This window comes from Saimiri boliviensis, chromosome 2 (assembly GCF_048565385.1).
Source record: "Saimiri boliviensis isolate mSaiBol1 chromosome 2, mSaiBol1.pri, whole genome shotgun sequence".
Taxonomy (NCBI): Eukaryota; Metazoa; Chordata; class Mammalia; order Primates; family Cebidae; genus Saimiri; species Saimiri boliviensis.
Window position 1 is genome coordinate 231,577,048 of NC_133450.1, and position 21,241 is coordinate 231,598,288.

The 21,241-nt window shown below is 42.8% G+C and overlaps 1 protein-coding gene across 1 annotated transcript; it reads right to left on the reverse strand.

Annotated features, from left to right (window-relative positions):
• Positions 1-265: 265 nt before the first annotated feature.
• Positions 266-1,878, reverse strand: LOC101040318 (importin subunit alpha-8-like). The gene is given in 2 exon segments (XM_010351888.2): positions 266-912; positions 915-1,878. Coding segments are annotated over 2 exon segments (1,551 nt in total). The 5' UTR covers positions 1,819-1,878.
• Positions 1,879-21,241: the final 19,363 nt, after the last annotated feature.

Consider the following 21,241-nt stretch of genomic DNA (forward strand, 5'->3'; position numbering starts at 1 on the left):
TTAACAACGCGGATATGGCAAAAGGTTAAGTTTTCTTAAATCAAGGACAGGCATGGCTACAGACAGATGCTCATTTTACCGTTTCCTGCGTTTCTATGTGCTTAAACATTTCTCTCTCTCTCTTTTTTTTTTTACATGCCGAACATTTTATTAATATTAAGTTTAAAAGCTTTACATTTGGGTTACACTAAGATACAGAGCTGCTGCTTCTTAAAGAGGATATCCACTGGCATTGGGTTGTTGGGCTAGGAGTAATGGAGGTTGGCTATTTTTTTTTTGCTAAGCAGTCACAATTTATAAATTCACAATCTTGGTCTACGACTTGGCTTGGTAACATTAGGCTCTCATCTTCTTCCTCGCTGAAGTGCTTCTCGATGATGTTCAAAGCCAACAGGCTAATCTGACGCTTCTCATGTAGTTGTAAAGCTTCAATTCTATCAATTCCACCGAGTTCTTCTATCAGAAGACACACGTGTTCCTTCTCAGACAGTTTCTCTGCCACCTCGAGGATGAAGGAGATGACATCGAGGATGATGAGAACAATTTTAACATCTGGGGCGGTGAGCAGATTCACCAGGGGCTCCAGGATCCCAGAATGGACGAGCTGGATCAGCTGATCCATGGTGGCCCCTGTTACAAAGTTTGCCACCGTCCAGATAGCCTCTTTCTGGACTTTAAATTCTCCGTGTTTTAGCACAGCCACCAAGGGAGGCAAGCTGTCGTAGGCAAGCAGCTGCTGGATGTGCTGACAGGGCCCTGCTGCCAAGTTGCTCAGGGCCCAGGCTGCCTCCTTCTGGATAGAGGGCTTGCTGTGTTGGAGGAGCTGGGGGACCATGTTCAGTGTGCCCGTGTCGATGGCCCTCTGCGTCTGTTCATTTGTGCCCGTGACAGTGTTCCCCGCCGTGCGGAGAGAGGGGTCAAGACATTGAGCTCTGAGCTGTTCAAGAGCACCACCAGCCTGGGCAGGACCCCCGTGTCAACCACTTGGCTGATGCGATTGCTGCAGCTGTCAGTGAGGTAGGACAGCGCCCAGCGGGCATCGGAGAGAACCTCGCTGTCATGGTGCTGCAGGAGGTGGAGGAGGGCCGGCAGTATCTGCTTCACTGCGGTGTCACAAGGGTACGGGTTCTTGTGCCTGCACAGGTTCGACAAGGTCCACATGATATTCCGCAGGAATGTGATTGGTAGGGTGTGTGAAATCAAGGCCAGCAGATGCGGGATAGCACTACTTGAGATGATCTTATCTCTGAACTCTGGGCAGTCACTGGCTATGTTACCAAGAGCCCACACTGCCTGTTCACACACAGCCAGGTTGGGGGAAGACAGGAGCGCCATCAAGGGCTGGATGGCTCCGCGTTCTACCACGGCTGGAGAATGCTCTGAAGTCCCTGCAGCAATGTCGGTGAGGGCCCAGGCGGCCTCACACTGCAAGCAGGGGTAAAGTGATGGCTTCAGGAACTCCACCATCCTGGGAATGAGGCCCCCTTCGACGACCAATTTCAGACCGGGGTTCTTTTCCTGCGATAGCATTTTCCTGGCTGTCTGGGTGGCCTGGAAACACAGGGCTGGATCTGAGCTATTCACACCTTGGATTATTTCACCCAGAGTGAGGCTGACCGCCACCTCTTTGGCTGTTTTTTCAGAAGGTGTGTCAGGGCAGAAGCTGGTGATATTCCTTCTCTTTAAGGTCTGTTCATCTTTCTTGGCCTTTCGGAGCTTCAGGCTGACTGCCATCCTCTGCCGTTGCCTCAGAGATGCATCTTTGCCTCGGTACTTAAATTTTCTCAGCCTCTCTTCTGGAGCATCTAAGCTCGGCATATTGGTGGGTAGTAGTAAGTTACCTGTAGTCTCAGCTACTTGGTAGGCTGAGGTGGGAGGATCGCTTGAGCCCATCAAGTCAAGGCTGCAGTGAGCCATGATTGCACCACTGCACTCCTGCCTGGGTGACAGAGCAAGACCCTGGCCAGGAGCCGCCAACATTTTTCAACACAAAGGAAGAAAGAAAGAAAAACAGGGATCCTCCCTCCATCAATTTGCCTTTTCAACTCAAAGCTGACCCTCGACGTTAGGGTACATACAAGTAATGTCTTGGGAATAGGCTGTGAAATTTAAATGAAATAATTGGACACGGAGCACAGCGTTATAAAGAATAGTATCTGTGATCGTGACCAACAGGGTTTCAGGAAAGGGGAACAAAAGAAAAAAAATCCTTCAAAAATACATAATAAATGAAAGCACACAGCGCAAAATAAGAAAACATGCTGTCAAGCAAATCATGGCTCTCCCAGAGATGTCCCTACTTAAATCTTACCTGAGCACCCTGTTGATTTTTTAGCCAATTCAGGGAAATACGGTCATAATATCATAGGAACATCTTTTTATTAAATTATACATATAGAGCATTCATCCGCTCAATGTTCTATAACATCAATCATTTCTTCCGTAAAATGATCAATTTAAATAGTAGAACCTATTCACCCTGGGGCTGGTCACGAAATCAGTACAATCCAGGTGAACACATGCGTGAAACTGCTTCCCAGCGACATTCCTGGGGGGCGCCGGCGAGGGTCCGCCCCTAGAGGCAGCTGCGCGAGGCCAGGGGACGCGCCGAGACACAGGGTCCTCGACCTCTGAGTCCTGGTGGGTCACCCAGGAGCCCGACTTCTGGGTGCTCAGCGGCGCGATGCCGCCCCCGGACCCGCGCGGCTGCAGTCTTCTGGGGGTACCTAGCGGAGGGGCTGCAGCAAGCGACCCCGCTCCGCCGCTGCCTCAGCTCCCTCCCTCCGCGCGTCCCCACCTTGCTCCGCTAAGACTGCGAGTCCCCTGGCTTCGCTCGGCGCGATCTGGGAGCCCCGTGGCTGGGATTGGGGCGGGGTCCGTTCTTTGCGGTCCGCGGTCTTGAGGCAACTTCGCGGGAAAGTCCCGGGACAGCAGGAAAGGAATCTGGTCTTCCCTGCCTGGGGTTGTTCCTGGTGAATGTGGCCCTTCATCAGACGTAGTTTTCCATCTGCGCAAAAATGAAGCTTACTATGTGTGCTTTTTCGGGGGGCGCGGTGGGAGGGACAAAAAACATATTTTCTATAAACAACTTAATTGGCTTATTAATACTCGAATACTCTACTTCTGTTTCATTAAATGCAGTTTTCCATGTAAAAATCCTTGAACTTGTAATGCGAAGGCTAAAGGTAACAGTATAATAAACGGTCAACCCAACCATATTTGTTCGCTTTGTATTCAGCCTGGCAACTTGTTACTTTATTATCCTTAAGGTCTGTACTGAGAAAGGCTGTTAAATAAGCCTAGTTATTTCTTGAACACTTGAGTTTCCCCCGTTTATTATTTAAAGTAAATATATTTAAACGTTTCTCTTAAAAATTTAGACACTGTAAATTTGATTAAAATATAGCAGTGCAAAAAGCGATAAGGAATCTCCCCCTCCTACTCTCCAGTCCACCTCCCAAGCACAACCACTGTCCACTGATGCCTAACTCTAGACTTTAGGCTACAGCAAACAATGCACTGCAAAAAAACTTCTTTACAACTTGCTTTTAACAGGTAAAATTGTCTTCTAATCGAGTTATCTGGTCAGGCTATAGAGAAGGAAATCATTATTTTCCTTAACGGCACTGTAAGGTATATCATGTTGATTTCATCAGTTCTTTGTGAAGAATGTTCCGTTTTTTCCAGTTTTCACTATTATAAATAATATACATATTATTTATAATATATAAATAGCATTGTTCATACATCTGTTGATATTTGTGTGATTATTTCTTTGCACAAGTGCCAAAATGATAGAATTGTGCAGTTAAGATGTGTAGGTATGAACACGTTGCAGATGCTAACAAGTAGCCCTCAAAGAGGCTGTATGAGTTGATGCTGTTTCCTCACATCCACTCCAACACCAGATAGCATGCATTTTTGGTAACTGATTAATATAAATGTTTAAGGTTAAACATCAAATGGTGCACCATAAATTTCTTTAACAACAACAAAACAACAACAAAAAGTACTTAAAGAATTAGTATTCATGTTTTAATGGAGAGAAAGTGGTCCAAACAGACACACACTGAAAACCTGCCGTGTGATGGGCATCATTCTACATGCTAGCATAATAACAGGAATAAAAGACATAAAAATCCTCACTTTGGTAGTCAATTGTTAAGAAACAATGGGGCACTTAAAAACAGGGACTTTTGCAAAGACTGGGCAGAGTTGATGAGGTATCCTGTGACTAGTGACGGTGGAGTCATTATCACCACCAGGGCTGATGTGAGGGGAAGGAAATGTTACTAGAACCTGGCAAAAGAGACCATCCCGACAGGAGCTATGGCCTTAAAAAGAGGAACATTGGCCCAGCACGGTACTTATGCCTGTAATCCCAGCACTTTGGGAGGCTGAGGTGGGTGGATCATGAGGTCAGGAGATCAAGACCAGCCTGGCCAACATGGTGAAACCCCGTCTCTACTAAAATACAAAAATTAGCTGGGCGTGGTGGTGGGTGCTTTTAATCCTAGCTACTTGGGAGGTTGAGGCAGGAGAATTGCTTGAACCCAGGAGGCAGAGGTTGCAGTGAGCCGAGGTGGTGCCACTGCATGCCAGTCTGGTGCCTGGTGACAGAGTGAGACTCTGTCTCAAAAAAAAAAAAAAAAAAAAAAAACACAAACGTTTGGTATAATTACACAAGGAAGACATCTATGCATGGAGATTTCCTTTTCAGCATGTTTTTAACTATGAAATTCCATTTCTTTAATATAAAACTACTTAAATTATCTATTTTATAATGGGTGAGTCCTCTTTGTGTTTTTCAAGGAATTAGAACATTTGCATTATTGAATTTTGGGTAGACTTGTTCATATTATTCTCCTATTAAGCTTTTCATGTCTGAAGGTTCTGCAGTTAGAATCCCTCTTTTCTCCCTAATGTTGGTAATTTATATCTTCTCTTTATGTTTGTCAATATTGCTAGATGTTTATCAACTTTATTTATCTTTTCCAAAACCCCCCACAGCCTTTGGGTTGATTTTCTCTTGTTTGCATGTTTTTGATTTTCTTGATTCCTTGTTTCTTTATCATTTCTTGTCTTCTTCTAGCTCTTAGTTCATTTTGCTTCCCTTTTTCTGTCTCGTGGTAGAAACTTACATTGTTAATGTGAGACTTTTCTTTTTCTAATATAAATATTTATTGTTCTAATTTCCTACAAGCACAGCTTTAGGTGCATCCAACAGATATTATGTTGTAAGTGATGCCAATTGTGAATGGATGAGTGATCAACCAACACCTCCCCTGGTAACTGATTTACTTTTCTTCAATAAAGTTCAGTAAACCAACAGAAAAAAAATTAAAGACTACAATCCATTTTGTGTTATTTTTGTGTACAATATGGAACATGTAGTAAGGCTTGATTTTTTTTTTGTTTTTCCTCTATAAATATCCAATTGTTCCATCACTATTTATGGAAAAGACTATCCTTCCCTCGTTCAGATACCTTGGAAAACACTCTTCAGGATATTATCCAGGAGAACTTCCCCAAACTAGCAAGGCAGGCCAACATCCAAATACAGGAAATACAAAGAACACCACAAAGATATTCCTTGAGGAGAGCAACCCCAAGGCACATAATTGTCAGATTCACCAAGGTTGAAATGAAGGAAAAAATGCTAAGGGCAGCCAGAGAGAAAGGTCGGGTTACCCGCAAAGGGAAGCCCATTAGACTCACAGCAGATCTCTCAGCAGAAACCCTACAAGCCAGAAGAGAGTAGGGGCTAATATTCAATATCCTAAAAGAAAAGAATTTTCAACCCACATTTGCATATCCAGCCAAACTAAGCTTCATAAATGAAGGAAAAATAAAATGCTTTACGGACAAGCAACTGCTGAGAGATTTTTTTCACCACCAGGCCTGCCCTACAGGAGCTCCTGAAGGAAGCACTAAACACACAGAAAGGAACAACCAGCCACTGCAAAACATACCAAACTGTAAAGACCATCAACACAATGAAGAAACTACGTCAACTAATGGACAAAACAACCAGCTAGCATCAAAACGGCAGGATCAAATTCACAAATAATATTAACCTTAAATGTAAATGGGCTAAATGCCCCAATCAAAAGACGCAGACTGGCAAATTGGATAAAAAGCCAAGACCCATCGGTGTGCTGTGTTCAGGAGACCCATCTTACGTGCAATGACACACATAGGCTCAAAATAAAGGGATGGAGGGAGATTTACCAAGCAAACGCAGAGAGAAAAAAAAAAAGCAGGGGTTACAATCTAGTCTCTGATAAAACAGACTTTAAACCAATAAAGATCAAAAGAGACAAAGAAGGAAGGGCATTACATAATGGTAAAGGGATTAATGCAACAAGAAGAGTTAACTATCCTAAATATATATGCACCCAATACAGAAGCACCCAGATACATAAAGCGAGTTCTTAATGACCTGCAAAGAGACTTAGACTCCCACACAATAATAGCGGGAGACTTTAACACCCCACTGTCAATACTAGAGAGATCAACAAGACGGAAAATTAAAAAAGATATCCAGGACTCAGATTTGGACCAAGCAGACATAATAGACATCTAAGAACTCTCCACCCCAAAACCACAGAATATACATGCTTCTCAGCACCACATTGCACTTATTCTAAAATTGACTGCATAATTGGAAGTAAAACACTCCTCAGCAAATTCAAATGAACAGGAAGCATAACAGTTTCTCATACCACAGTGCAATCAAATTAGAATTCAGGATTAAGAAACTCACTCAAAACCACACAATTACATGGAAACTAAACAACCTGCTCCTGAATGACTACTGGATAAATAATGAAATAAAGGCAGAAATAAAGATGTTCTTTGAAACTAATGAGAATGAAGACACAACGTACCAGAATCTCTGGGACACATTTAAAGCAGTGTCTAGAGGGAAGCATATAGCACTAAATGCCCAAATAAGAAGCAAGAAAATATCTAAAATTGACACCCTAACATCACAATTAAAAGAACTAGAGGAGCAAGATCAAACAAATTCAAAAGCTAGCAGAAGACAAGAAATAAATAAAATCAGAGAAGAGCTGAAGGAGATAGAGACACATACACCAAAAAAACCTTCAAAAAATCAATAAATCCAGGAGCTGGTTTTTTGAAAAGATCAACAAAATAAATAGACTGCTAGCCAGACTAATAAAAAAGAAAAGAGAGAAAGATTCAGATAGATACAATAAAAAATTATAAAGGGATATCACCACTGATCCCACAGAAATACAAACTACCATCAGAGATTACTACAAACACCTCTATGCACATAAACCAGTAAACCTAGAAGAAATGGATCAATTCCTGGACACTTACACCCTCCCAAGACTAAACCAGGAAGAAGTTGAATTTCTGAATAGACCAATAACAAGGTCTGAAATTGAGGTAGTAACAATAGCCTACCAACCAAAAAAAGTCCAGGACCAGATGGGTTCACAGACAAATTCTACCAGAGGTACAAAGAGAGGCTGGTACCATTCCTTCTGAAACTATTTCAAACAATACAAAAAGAGGGAATCCTCCCTAACTCATTTTATGAGACCAACATCATCCTGATACAAAACCTGGCAGAGACACAACTAAAAAAGAAAATTTCAAGCCAATATCCATGATGAATATTGATGCAAAAATCTTCAATAAAATACTGGCAAACTGAATGCAACAGCACATCAAAAAGCTTATCCATTATGATCAAGTCGGCTTCATCCCAGGGATGCAAGGCTGGTTCAACAAACACAAATCTATAAATGTAATCCATCACATAAACAGAACCAAAGACAAAAACCACAGGATTATCTCAATAGATGCAGAGAAGGCCTTTGACAAAATCCAACAGCCCTTTATGCTAAAAACTCTCAGTAAACTAGGCATCGATGGATCATATCTCAAAATAATAAAAGTTATTTATGACACACCCACAGCCAATATCATACTGAATGGGGAAAAACTGAAAGCATTCCCTTTGAAAACTGACACAAGACAAGGATGCCCTTTCTCACCACTCCTATTCAACATAGTACTGGTAGCTCTGGCCAGGGCAATCAGGCAAGGAAATGAAATAAAACGTATTCAAATAGGAAGAGGGGACATCAAATTGTCTCTGTTTGCAGATGACATGATTGTGTATTTAGAAAATCCCATCATCGGCCGGGCGCGGTGGCTCAAGCCTGTAATCCCAGCACTTTGGGAGGCCGAGGCGGGCGGATCACAAGGTCAAGAGATCGAGACCATCCTGGTCAACATGGTGAAACCCCGTCTCTACTAAAGGTGCAAAAAATTAACTGGGCATGGTGGCGCGTGCCTGTAATCCCAGCTACTCCGGAGGCTGAGGCAGGAGAATTGCCTGAACCCAGGAGGCGGAGGTTGCGGTGAGCCAAGATTGCGCCATTGCACTCCAGCCTGGGTAACAAGAGCGAAACTCCGTCTCAAAAAAAAAAAAAAAAAAAAAAAATCCCATCATCTCAGCCCCAAATCTCCTTAAGATGATAAGCAACTTTGGCAAAGTCTCAGGATACAAAATCGATGTGCAAAAATCACAAGCATTCCTATACACCAATAACAGACTAACAGAGAGCCAAGTTATCAGTGAACTCCCATTCACAATTTCTACAAAGAAAATAGGAATACAACTAATAAGGGATGTGAAGGATCTCTGCAAGGAGAACTACAAACCACTGCTCAAGGAAATAAGAGAGAACACAAACAGATGGAAAAATATTCCATGCTCATGGATAGGAAAAATCAATATGAAAATGGCCATATTGCCCAAAGCAATTTATACATTCAATGCTATCCCCATCAAGCTATAAATGACTTTCCTCACAGAACTGGAAAAAACCACCTTAAACTTCATATGGAACCAAAAACGATCCCACATAGCCAAGACAATCGTAAGCAAAAAAAAAAAAAAAAAAAAAAAAAAAAAAAACAGAAAGAAAAAAAGAAACCAAGCTGGAGGCTTCACACTACCTGACTTCAAACTATATTACAAAGCTGCAGTAATAAAAACAGCACGATACTGGTACCAAAACAGAGATATAGACCAATGAAATAGAACAGAGGCCTCAGAAATAACACCATACAACTATAACCATCTGATATTTGACAAACCTGACAAAAACAAGCAATGGGGAAAAGATTCCCTATTTAATAAATGGTGTTGGGTAAGCTGGCTAGCCATATGCAGAAAGCTGAAACTAGATCACTTCCTTACACCTTATTCAAAAATCAACTCTAGATGGATTAAAGATTTAAACATGAGGCCTAACACCATAAAAACTCTAGAAGAAAACCTAGGCCAGGACATAGGCATGGGCAAGGACTTCATGACTAAAACACGAAAAGCAATGGCAACAAAAGCCAAAATAGACAAATGGGGTCTAATTAAACTTAAGAGCTTCTATGCAGCAGAAGAAACTATCAATAGAGTGAACTGGCAACCAACAGAATAGGAAAAAAGTTTTTCAAGCTACCCATCTGACGAAGGGCTACTATCCAGAATCTACAGAGAACTTAAATTTACAGGAAAAAAAAACCCCATCAAAAAGTGGGCAAATGATATGAACAGACACTTTTCAAAAGAAGACATTTACGCAGCTAACAAACATATTTTAAAAAGCTCATCATCACTGGTCACTAGAGAAATGCAAATCAAAACCACATTGCAATACCACCTCACACCACTTAGAATGATGCTCATTAAAAGATCTGGAGACAACAGATGCTGGAGAGGCCGTGGAGAAATAGGAACACTTTTATACTGTTGGTGGGAGTGTAAATTAAGTCAACTATTGTGGAAGACAGTGTGGCAATTCCTCAAGGATCTAGAAATAGAAATACCATTTGACCCAGCAATCTCATTACTAGGTATATACTCAAAGGATTATAAATCATTCTGTTTTTTTTTTTTTTTTTTTTTTTTTTTGAGACGGAGTTTCGCTCTTGTTACCCAGGCTGGAGTGCAATGGCGCGATCTCGGCTCACCGCAACCTCCGCCTCCTGGGCTCAGGCAATTCTCCTGCCTCAGCCTCCGGAGTAGCTGGGATTACAGGCACGCGCCACCATGCCCAGCTAATTTTTTGCACCTTTAGTAAAGATGGGGTTTCACCATGTTGACCAGGATGGTCTCGATCTCTTGACCTCGTGATCCACCCGCCTCGGCCTCCCAAAGTGCTGGGATTACAGGCTTGAGCCACCGCACCCGGCGCAATCATTCTGTTTTAAAGACACATGTACATGTGTTTACTGCAGCACTGTTGACAATAGCAAAGACTTGGAACCAACCCAAATGCCCATCAATGATAGAATAGGTAAAGAATATGTGGCACATATACACCATGAAATACTATGCAGCCATAAAAAAGGATAAGCTCATGTTCTTTGCAGGGGCATGGATGAAACTGGAAACCATCATTCTCAAAAAACTGACACAAGAACAGAAAACCAAACACTGCATGTTGAACATTAAGAACATATGGACACAGGGAGGGGAACATCACACACCGGAGCCTGGGGGTGGGGGGTAAGGGAGGAATAGCAGAGGGTGGGGGGATTGTGGAGGGATAGCATTAGGAGAAATAGCTAATGTAGATGATGGGGCAATGGATGCAGTAAACCACCACCGTGGTACGTGTATACCTATGCAACAAACCTGCACGATGTGTACATGTGCCCCAGAACTTAAAGTATAATACAAAAAAAAAAATACAAAATAGCCAGCAGTGGCACATACGTGTAATCCCAGCTATTTGGGAGGCTGAGGCAGGATAATCACTTGAACCTGGGAGGTGGAGGTTGCAGTGAGCCGAGATCATGCTACTGCACTCCCTCGTGGACAACAAGAGTGAAAGTCCATCTCAAAAAAAAAAAACAAAAAAAAAAACCCTCCTATTATACATAGAAATCTTTCTTTTTTTATTTTTGAGACAGAGTCTTGCTCTGTCACCAGGCTCCAGGCTGGAGTGCAGTGGCACAATCTCTGTCCACTGCAATCTCTGCCTCCTAGGTTCAAACAATTCTGTCTCAGCCTACCGAGTAGCTGGGACTACAGGCACACGCCACCACGCCCAGCTAATTTTTGTATTTTTTGGTACAGACAGAGTTTCACCATGTTGACCAGGATGGTCTCGATCTGTCGACCTCGTGATCCACCCGCCTTGGCCTCCCAAAGTGCCGGGATTACAGGCGTGAGCCATGGCACCCAGCCTATACATAGAAATCTTTCTAAACAAAACAATAAACAAGCATAGAAAAACTCTGAAAAGATACCTGGAAGAAGATGGGCTGGCCAGAGACATCAAGAGTTGATGAACTGTGGGGCGATGAGTTCTCTGTTTCCTTGTGCTTCTCATATGCCATGGACAGCGCACTACAGAAACCTCTAACCCAGAACTACCAACGGGTACAGACAATGAAACAAAAGGCCTAAGAAAAGTGTGTTCTCTTTAGCCAAAGGTCTTGTAATGGATGGCCTATGAACAGAAAACCTGTTACTAGTATCAGCTCTACACCAGCCAAACACCAACAGAAAAGCTGTGCTACTCTCTACCCTGTGGAAGCAAGCAGGGGAACTCCGATTTCCCAGGCTGGTGGCCTTGGTAGGGCTGAGCGTAGAGCTAATTGTGCATCACCTGCCTGGCAGAAGTGGGTGGCCGGAGGAGCTGAGGTTCCATCCCGTGCCTGGAAGCAGAAAGTGCTCGGATTCCCTAACTGGGGTAGTATCCGTGGGATCAAACACTGGGCTGAGCCTTCACCCAACTCAGCAGCAATGAAGTAAAAGGCAGAGCTGGTAACTGAGGCTCCACCCCTCCAGGCCCTGTCATCAAGGTCCGTTGGGTGCTGAGCCCTCACCTCCACTTGGCATCAAGGCAGAATAGAGTGCCATAAGGAAGGATAACTGATGCTCTGCTTCTCCCCTTTCTTGATATCAATGATATACAGAGGGGAGCTGACTCTCTACCCCTACTCATAGCAACAAGGTGCTGTGAATCAGCCTTCTGCTTTTCCTCCCTTCCCTCCCACCCTGCAGCTTTGAAGGCAGTGGAGCCAGTCAGGGAGGTGGTCACACGATCCCACTCAGAGGCACCAAGGTGGTGTGAGTCAGTGTCCCACTTTGACCAGGAAGGTGACTGTGGGGTGAGGAAGGATTTGAACTTTCACCCCACCCATCTGCAACAATGCAGTGTGAGTCAGTGCCCCACATTTACCAGGATGGTTTGGAGAAGTCTATCAGGAAGCTGAACAAACACACCCACTTAAAAAAAAAGATGAAATACGATTCATGGTCTCATAATATACAAAATATCTGGCATACAATAAAAAAAAAAACACTTGTCATGCCAAGATTCACACAAATCCCACAGAAACAAGAAAAAAATAGCAGACACTAACACAAAGATAAATCAGATAATACTATTATCTAACAAGGGTTTTTAGCCAACTATCATAAAAATGTCTCAACAAGCAATTGCAATTTTTTTGGAGTAAAAAATTAGAAAATTTCCCCCCAAAAACAAAAATTACAAAAAGAAACAAAATGGGAGAGAATTGAAAAAATATGATAACCGAAATAAAAAAAAAAACTTGCTAGATATGCTCAATAGCAGAGTGGACACAGGAGAGGATAGAATCAGTGAACCTGAGGACAGATCAATAAAATTTCCCCAATGTGAGGAGCAGAAAAAAAAGGAGGTTAAAAAAGAGAAAAATTACAGCATGTCAGGGCGTGGTGGCACATGCCTGTAGTCCCAGCTACTCAGGAGGCTGAGGCAGGAGAATCGATGGAACCCAAGAGGCAGAGGTTTCAGTGAGCTAATATTGCACCACTGCACTCCAGCTGGGGGCAGGTTGGGGGGTGGTGGTGGGGGGGGGGAACACAGGAAACAAACAGAAAGCAAATAACAAAATGACAGACTTCAGCCCTCATATATCAGAATTGCTACAAGGCGTTTCTTCAAGTGGTCTATATACAGTAATTAAAAGATATTGGCAGAGTGGATTAAAAAACAAATAAATCATAGATGATTCAACAATATGCTGGATCTACAAATAACTCACTTCAAATACAACATCATAGGAAGATTGAAAATAAAAAGCATTAAAATAAGTAGACCATGCCAATATTCACTTAAATGTAGAAGTCACTGTATTTATACAATATAGTAGACCTCAGAGCAAAGAATTGCTGGAGACAAAGAGGGACATTACATAATGATTTTAAAAAATTAATTTACCACAAAGACAAAATGATCTTACATGTGCACATACCGAGAACAGAGCCTTAAAATGTACGAAGCAAAAATCAATAAAGCTGAAAGGAGAAATAAACAAAACTACAACTGTAAGTTTGGACTTCAACACTCCTCTCAGCAATTGATAAAACCACTAGACATAATTTCAAAAATTGTAGTCATTTACCAAAAAATGGAGTAAATAATACAAAATTAACAGTGTGTTTGATGAGGAGAAACGTCATTTGCGGACTCCTTCCTTTGGCAGACCTTGATTGGGCAGGTTTGATGTGCATAAGTTTATCACAGGATGAACCTGGATGTGATCCAGAGCTAACGTCTGGACTTTGTGTCTGCAGCTGTGACCACTTTACCCTCCTTCAGATCTGAAGCCACTCTTGCTCTCAGAGGCACACAGAAGAGACATCAGGCGCATGGGAGGCACTGCCCAGCAGCCTCAGTGGTGCACCAAGCACATTAGCAAAAGCACGAACTCCAGGCCTTCAAAAGTCACTGATCACCATAACCATCAACCAGATGGATCCCGCAGCTGCGGGACACATAGATGCCACATAATTCCCGGCCTTGAACTGACTCTCTCCGTGTAATCAGGTGATACCAGAAATCCCAGGAGCTTCTGAGCCTCAAGAGCTTTTTCCAAAACTGGTCTGGGAAGTCACCCAACATCTGTAGCTAAACCTGTGGTTTCAGGGCTTTGCAAAACTGTGAGGTCTGCCTGGTCAGTCTGTTTGATGGAAAGCAGGAACTTCTCTATACTATGCATCGCAGAGCTTACTTCTTTCCAGATTACTCCTCCTGCCATGCCTCAGTAAGCCCCCTCCCTTCGCCAAGCCACCATTCCTAGCGAAATGTTGTCTCCTCTGGACGCTCCCTTCCTAAAGTGCAGCTTTCAGGCCTGGACACGATATTCCAGCCACGATACCAGGAAGTAGGCATTCACACCACCATCTCTTTCTCTATCCAGCCATTTAATGCCATTATTGCAAACTTTTGGGGTGCCCAAGCCATGTTGTTTATAATATTGAAATTTTTGGTATCCACAAACTAAGATTTTTAAAGAATACTATTAATTTCTCCTTCATCCTGTACTTGTGTCATGTGTGAGTGTGTGTGTACGTTTAAATAAAATTTAACTCATACAAATAATCTCAACAAAGCTTTACATTTATACACAAGACATTTCATTCCATTAGTTTTAAACTTTCTCGAGTTTGGAAGTCCTTTTCTTCCTGTCTCTTTTTAAAAATCCAATTATTTTTTTATTTTTTTATTTTATTTTTTTATTTTTTGAGACGGAGTCTCACTCTGTCGCCGGGCTGCAGTGCAGTGGTACGATCTCGGCTCACTGCAACCTCCGCCTCCTGAGATCTTGCAATTCTCCTTCCTCAGCCTCCCTAGTAGCTGGGATTACAGGCGAGCGCCGCCATGCCCGGCTAATTTTTTTATATTTTAATAGAGATGAGGTTTCACCGTGTTGTCTAGGCTGGTCTCGAATTCCTGAACTCAGGCAATCCGCCCGCTTCGGCCTCCCAAAGTGCTGGGATTACAGGCGTGAGCCACCGTGCCCGGCCAAAAATCCGAATTCTTTTATTCGGAGTACACCCCCTCTGTCATGGACATCTGCTGCTCTTGGCGTCTGCGGTGAACCTGTCCTGATTTTCCTGTGGAACGTCACCTCTCACATAGTACTCCATGCGCTGTAGCTGGGGTGACCGTCCTCCACGTCCCGAGGCAGGCGTGTGACCCAGGCAGGGCCAAGCAGCATCAGCCTGGCACTTTCCTCCAGGGAGGATAAAGGGATGAGCCTGGCGCGGGGTGTGTGCAGCGTGGAGATAGCAGGTCCGCAGGCGGCCGAGATGGAGCGCTGATGATGCGCTGTGAGCCCTGCGTTCAGCCAGGCCTGTGCCACCAAACCTCGTCTTGCATAAGCAGTCCAACATGAGTTTCTGCTCCTTTCAGCCGGCAGACTTGTCTAGCAGAGCGTCTCTTCAATTCCGTCACTGCAGCTTCAACCATCGTTTTCTTACAGAACGCGCTGGTGGTGACAAGGGGACCAGGGGAGTTGTTTCCAGAGCTGTGTTTCCCTAGCAAGGACAGTTTTTGTGTTTCATGTGTGTTTGGGTGGCTTAGTGGGGTGCGATGCATTTGTGTGTGTTCACATGCTCATTAAGATTCCCTCCAGCCTCTCGCCAGTGGCACCACGACCCTCCTCATTCAAGTGACTGCAAAGAATCATTGGGAGATCCAGTCAAGGACACGGGTAGATGATTTGCCAGTAGAAACCAGAAGCAAATGGGCACTAACAGTATTTTATTTAACTGTGCCTTAGTCACCTTCTATCCAGGTCCTATTGCTGGTTTGGATGTAAAACGTGACAGCTCTGTGGAAAAGTTTGGCAGTTCCTCAAAAAGTTAAATGCAGAATTACCATATGATCCAGCAATTCCACTCAGATATTCGTATACCAGTGTTTACAGCCGCATTATTAATAATAGCCCCAAGGTGGGAACAGCAGAAATGTTCATCAACAGATGAATGGAGAAACAAACTGTGGCAAATTCACACAATGGAACATTACTCCACCTTAAAAAATAAATTCAGATAATGTAAAACATGAATGAACCTTGAAAATATTATGCTGACTGAAAGAAGCCAGACACAAAAGGGTAAATACTGTATTCCTCTTATATGAGGTACCCAGAACAGGCAAATTCATAGAGATGGTGGTACTAATCTCTGCAAGCCCTACAAGAATGCAGTATTGGTTTTGGTGTGCTGTTTTTCTAGATAGAGGCAGTTAAGTGGCTTCCACTTGGTATTCCCTACCATCATTGCCCTCACTCCTCAGGTCAGGAAACCAGGAAACTTAACCTCTGCCGTTGTTAAGTATGTCTATTCCAATTATTAATTCTGCAGCTAGAGAGATAACCAGACTGGACTCACTGCAAGACAGACCTGAACTAAAACTCCATTGATCACCTGACCTTCATAAGCCCCTACTCTCACCATCAAGGACTTGAAGGAATCAGAGGTGGTGCTTTTTATCACATACCCCTTTGACTCCCCTATTTAGCCTGTGGAGAAAACAGATAGATCTTAGATAATGAGAGTAAATTACTGAAAACTTAATCGGGTGGGGACATCAGTTTCAGCTGCTGTTCCAAATGTGGCTTCATAGCTTGCATAAATTAACATACCCCCTGGTACCTGGTATGCACTTATTGATCTAGAAGATACTTTTTTTCCCTGATATCTGTTAGTAGAGACCACCAGAAACAGTTTGGTCTCAGGTGGCAAGCCCGCAATACACCTTCATTGTCCTGCCTGAGGTGTATGCCAACTCTCCAGCCCTATGTCATAATTTAATCTGAACAGATCTTAATTGCCTTTCTCTTCTATAAGATATCAATCGTGGCGCATGCCTGTAATCCCAGCTACTCAGGAGGCTGAGGCAGGAGAATTGCCTGAACCCAGGAGGCGGAGGTTGCGGTGAGCCGAGATTGCGCCATTGCACTCCAGCCTGGGTAACAAGAGCGAAACTCCGCCTCAAAAAAAAAAAAAAAAAAAAAAAAAGATATCAATCACTGCTGGTCCATTACATTGATGAAATAATGCTGATTGGACCTAGTAAGAAGTAGCAACTATTCTAGACTTTATTGCTAAGACATTTGCGTGTCAGAGGTGGAAAATAAATCCTACAAAAATTCAAGGGCCTTTCACTTCAGCGAAAGTTCTAGGAATCTAGTGGTTGAGATATCCCTTCTGAAGTGTTGCATCTAGCCCCTTGCACAATCGGAAAAAAAAAAAAAAAAAGAGGCTTAATACCGTTAGGCCCTCTTTGGATTTGGATTTCAGAGGCAACATGCAACATACTCCTCATCGGAGTGTGTTACTCTGACCTATTTACCAAGTGACCCAAAAAGCTGCTAGTTTTAAGCCCAGGATAAGAGCAGGCTCTGCAATAGGCCCAGTCTGCTGTGCAAGCTGCTCTCCCACTTGTGCTTTATGTCCCAGGAGATCCAATGGTGCTTGAAGTGGCAGTGGCAGATAGGGATGCTATGTGAAGCCACTGGCAGGCCTCGACAGGCAAATCACAGTGGACCCTAGGACTTGGAAGCATGCCTTCTTCTGCTGGTAACTACTCTGCTTTTGAGAAGCAGGTTTGGCCTGCGTCTGGAGCTTAGCAGAGACTGCTCGATCATGGGCCACTTAGCTGCCCTGCAACCTAAGTATTATCTGATCACCAAGCCATAAAGTTAGGCATGGAGAGCAGAACTCCAACATCAGATGAAGTGATCTACATCTGGTCTTGCGTATCCATGGGTTTTGCATCTGTGAACCCTTGCAGTTCAAACTGTGTGGGATGCAACTAACCAAACAGAAATTTTCTTTAAAACAAAGGACAGTAGTATCTGTGTTGAACATGTACAGACTTCCTTATCTTGTCATTATTCCCTAAAAAAATACAGTGTAACAACTACTTACATAACACTTTCAATGTGCTAGGCATTAAAAGGAATCCAGAGATAAAGTATAAGGGAGAATGTGTGTAGGTTATATGTAAATACGACACCATTTTATACGGGGAACTTGAGCATTGGTGGATTTTGGTATCTACAGGGGATCAGGGAGCCAATCCCCCATGGATATCAGGGGATGACTGTATGTGTGATGGGGCATGATGGGGGTGCTGAAGGCACAGGTGTTACAGGAACAAGTGGTCCCAACACCGACAGTCCTCACTCCTGCTACATCACGTTTTCTTTCCCAGCCCACACCTATGGGAGTTCTATCATCATTTGGCTGAGGACGAGAAAACTTGGGCCTGATTTACAGATGGTTCTGTGCAATATCCAGGTGCCAATCAGCGGTGGATGCTGCGGTATTACAGCCCCTCTCTGAGACATCCCGGAAGAACAGAGGGGAAGGAAAACAAAACTTTCAGCAGTGTCCTTGCCTGCTCATTGTCCTTGGGAGAAGAAATAACCAGGTGTATGATGATATACCACTTCGTGGGCTACAGTTAATGATTTGGCTGGGTAGCCACGGACTTGTCATGAACATGATTGGCAAATTGGTGATAAAGTGGTCTGGGGAATGCATATCTGAACAGACCTCTTCGGGTTAAAAAAAAAAAAAAAGGTGAAGATATTTGTATCCCATGTGACTTCTCACAAACGGGTGACCTCGGCAAAGGAGGATGTTAACAAGTGAGTGAATAGGAATACCAATCAGCCTCTTTCCCCAGCCACCCTGGGGCCCATGAACAAAGTGGCGATGGTGGCAAGGTGGAGGTTATGCATGGGCTCAGCAACATGAGAATGGAGGCTCCAAGGGAGGGATTTAAAATTCTGATATAAAATTCTGTGACTATTTGCTTCACTCTTGTGTTCCCCAAGCCCAGCACAGTGCTACAGTGCTGTTGCATAGGAGCCCAATAAACAGAGCTGACCATCGAACAACGTGAGTGTGAACGGAGGGTCTACTGATACACAGATTTTCTTCCACCTCTGCAACCTGAGACAGCAAGTCCAACCCTGCTTCTTCCTCCTCCTCCTCAGCCTATTCAACGTGCAGACGACAGGGATAAAGACCTTTATGATGATCTACTCTCACTTAGTAAATATAATTTATATTCCTTATGATTTTTTAATGACATTTTTTCTCTAGCTTACTGTAAGGATGTAGTATTGCATAATACATACACAAAGATGTGTTGACTGGCTGTTTGTGTTATCAGCAAGTCTTCCAGTCAACAGTAGGCTATCAGTAGAAAAGTTCTGGAGGAATTAAAGGTATATGCAGATATTTGGCTGCACAGGGATTGGTGCCCCGACCTCTGCATTGTGCAAGGATCAACTGTATCTGAATGAATGAATACAAGGCAGAAAGAGAACGTGGTGAAGCTCAGTAATAGTTTTACTTACTAACTGACTTAAAAATAATGAACATTTGTGAAATTGTTTACAATTGAGATATACATACAAACAAGTCATGTGCCACGTGAGGTTTTGGTCAGTGACTACTGCAGATACTATAGTGGTCCTATAAAATTGTGATACTATATTTTTACTGCACTTTTCTCTGTTCAGATATACAGATACCACTGTGTTACAACTGTCTGTGGTATTCAGCACAGTGACATGCTGCACAGGTGTGCAGCCTCGGAGCAACAGGCTGCAGCATATAGTCTAGGTGTGTAACAGGCTATGTTGTGTCAGTGCACTCTGTGATGTCCATGTCACGATGAAATCACCCGAGACAAATTTCTCTGAATGTATCCCCATCATTAAGCAACACATGATTGTACATATACATTTACTAATATTTACTTTTAATACAGAGAAGTTTTTTTCTTTGCTTTGTAGAATTTTATATCAGTTAAAAGGGAAATAAATTTAGAAAACACAGTTTCAACTTTCGCAGGCAAAACACACACGTGAAACACATGCAGGGCGAGTGGATGTTTCCTAATTACTGAGTCCATCGTCTCTAGTATGATGGCCAAATGTCATAACTACACGCCCACATCAGCAGACTCCTCCCTCTTAATATGCTGAATCATTTGTATCTCACCCTTCCTTATCTCCTTTGCAATTCAAGTAGAAAACAAACAATTTAGATGTTTGAGGATAGGAAATACTGGTTAAATTTGTGCCTCAGACTAGATTTTTCAAGTCTACTGGATTGTTCGAAAAATACTTTTAGACAACACACAAGGTTTGTAACTTTTCACAAATTTAAAATATTTCAAAGGTCTTTGAAAATTATAAAATCTTGATTTTAGCTTTCTGAGGGGTGCTGTTTTGACAGATTTGAAATTTTATTATTTGATTAAAAAGCCATCACTCTTTCAATTTAGTGCTTAGATGTTTCCTTAGAGCCTTGGGTTGTTGTTCTAGGACTCTGTGGAGGATACCGACTCAGCCTGCTGCTGCAAAGACAAAGGAATCCTTTCTCAGAGAAAACTCAGACTGAATCTGCTACGTTGGATTTTTCAGATGGCCATGGACACAGGCTACTGAAGGGTTTTTGGGATCTACAGTCCCACATGCCCTGTATCTCCCATTGCCTTCACAGTGGATCACCTCTCAATTAAATGTCACCAGCTCACCCCCCGAGTTTTCTTATTTGACTGGAAACACAGTATTTTTAAACACACACAGGGCTCTCCATCAGCCTGCAGAATGTGGGTATATCTTTACTATTTTTTCCTGTTCATAAAAATACATGCTTTCCCCTAAACAAGTTAAAGAAAATAATCGCCCATAATTCACCCACAAGTTTGGTGTACTTTCTTCCAGTATTTTAAATATGCAAAGATAGAGTTTTATTTGTATTTACTACCCATGTAACTATATGCTTAGCCTTTTCTCCCCCTATTTCGAGTTTATTTTTAATTCAGGGATTAGGTAGCCAGAGTCTGGCCTAGTGACTTCTGATCTTTCGCTTGTGATCTCTTACCCATCTTCAACCAGATGCCTCTTTCTGTAGCCCAGTCTGATCTCTTGCGGGCCCTGAACATACTTTTCTAGCTATTGCCAATTGCCTGAGATTTGTTAACCACACCAGTAAATTTATTTTTGCTAACGTTAGTTAACAAAGAAGTTTTTCTAGAAGAGCTAGGTGGAATATGTCATCAGAGACTTAGAATGAAAGCAAAATAGCTCTGGTAATCTACTTGTACCTGATTCTTCCTCAGACTGCAAGGTGGTCACCAGCAATTCAGAGAGAGGCTCCAATAGCAACTTCACTTTTTGTCACAGACCCTAACCATCTTGAGGTTATGTGTCAAAGGAAGAAGACATCTAAAAACTACGAATTGGTGCCTATTAACTTTTCTAAAAAGTCAACTCTTTTTCCTTTACTAAAAAAAATTTAGGTTTGTCCTTCCAAATTGCTTCTCAAATTTTGGTAGACTCAAGGGTTGGGTCACACACAGTTCTGGGCAGCTGA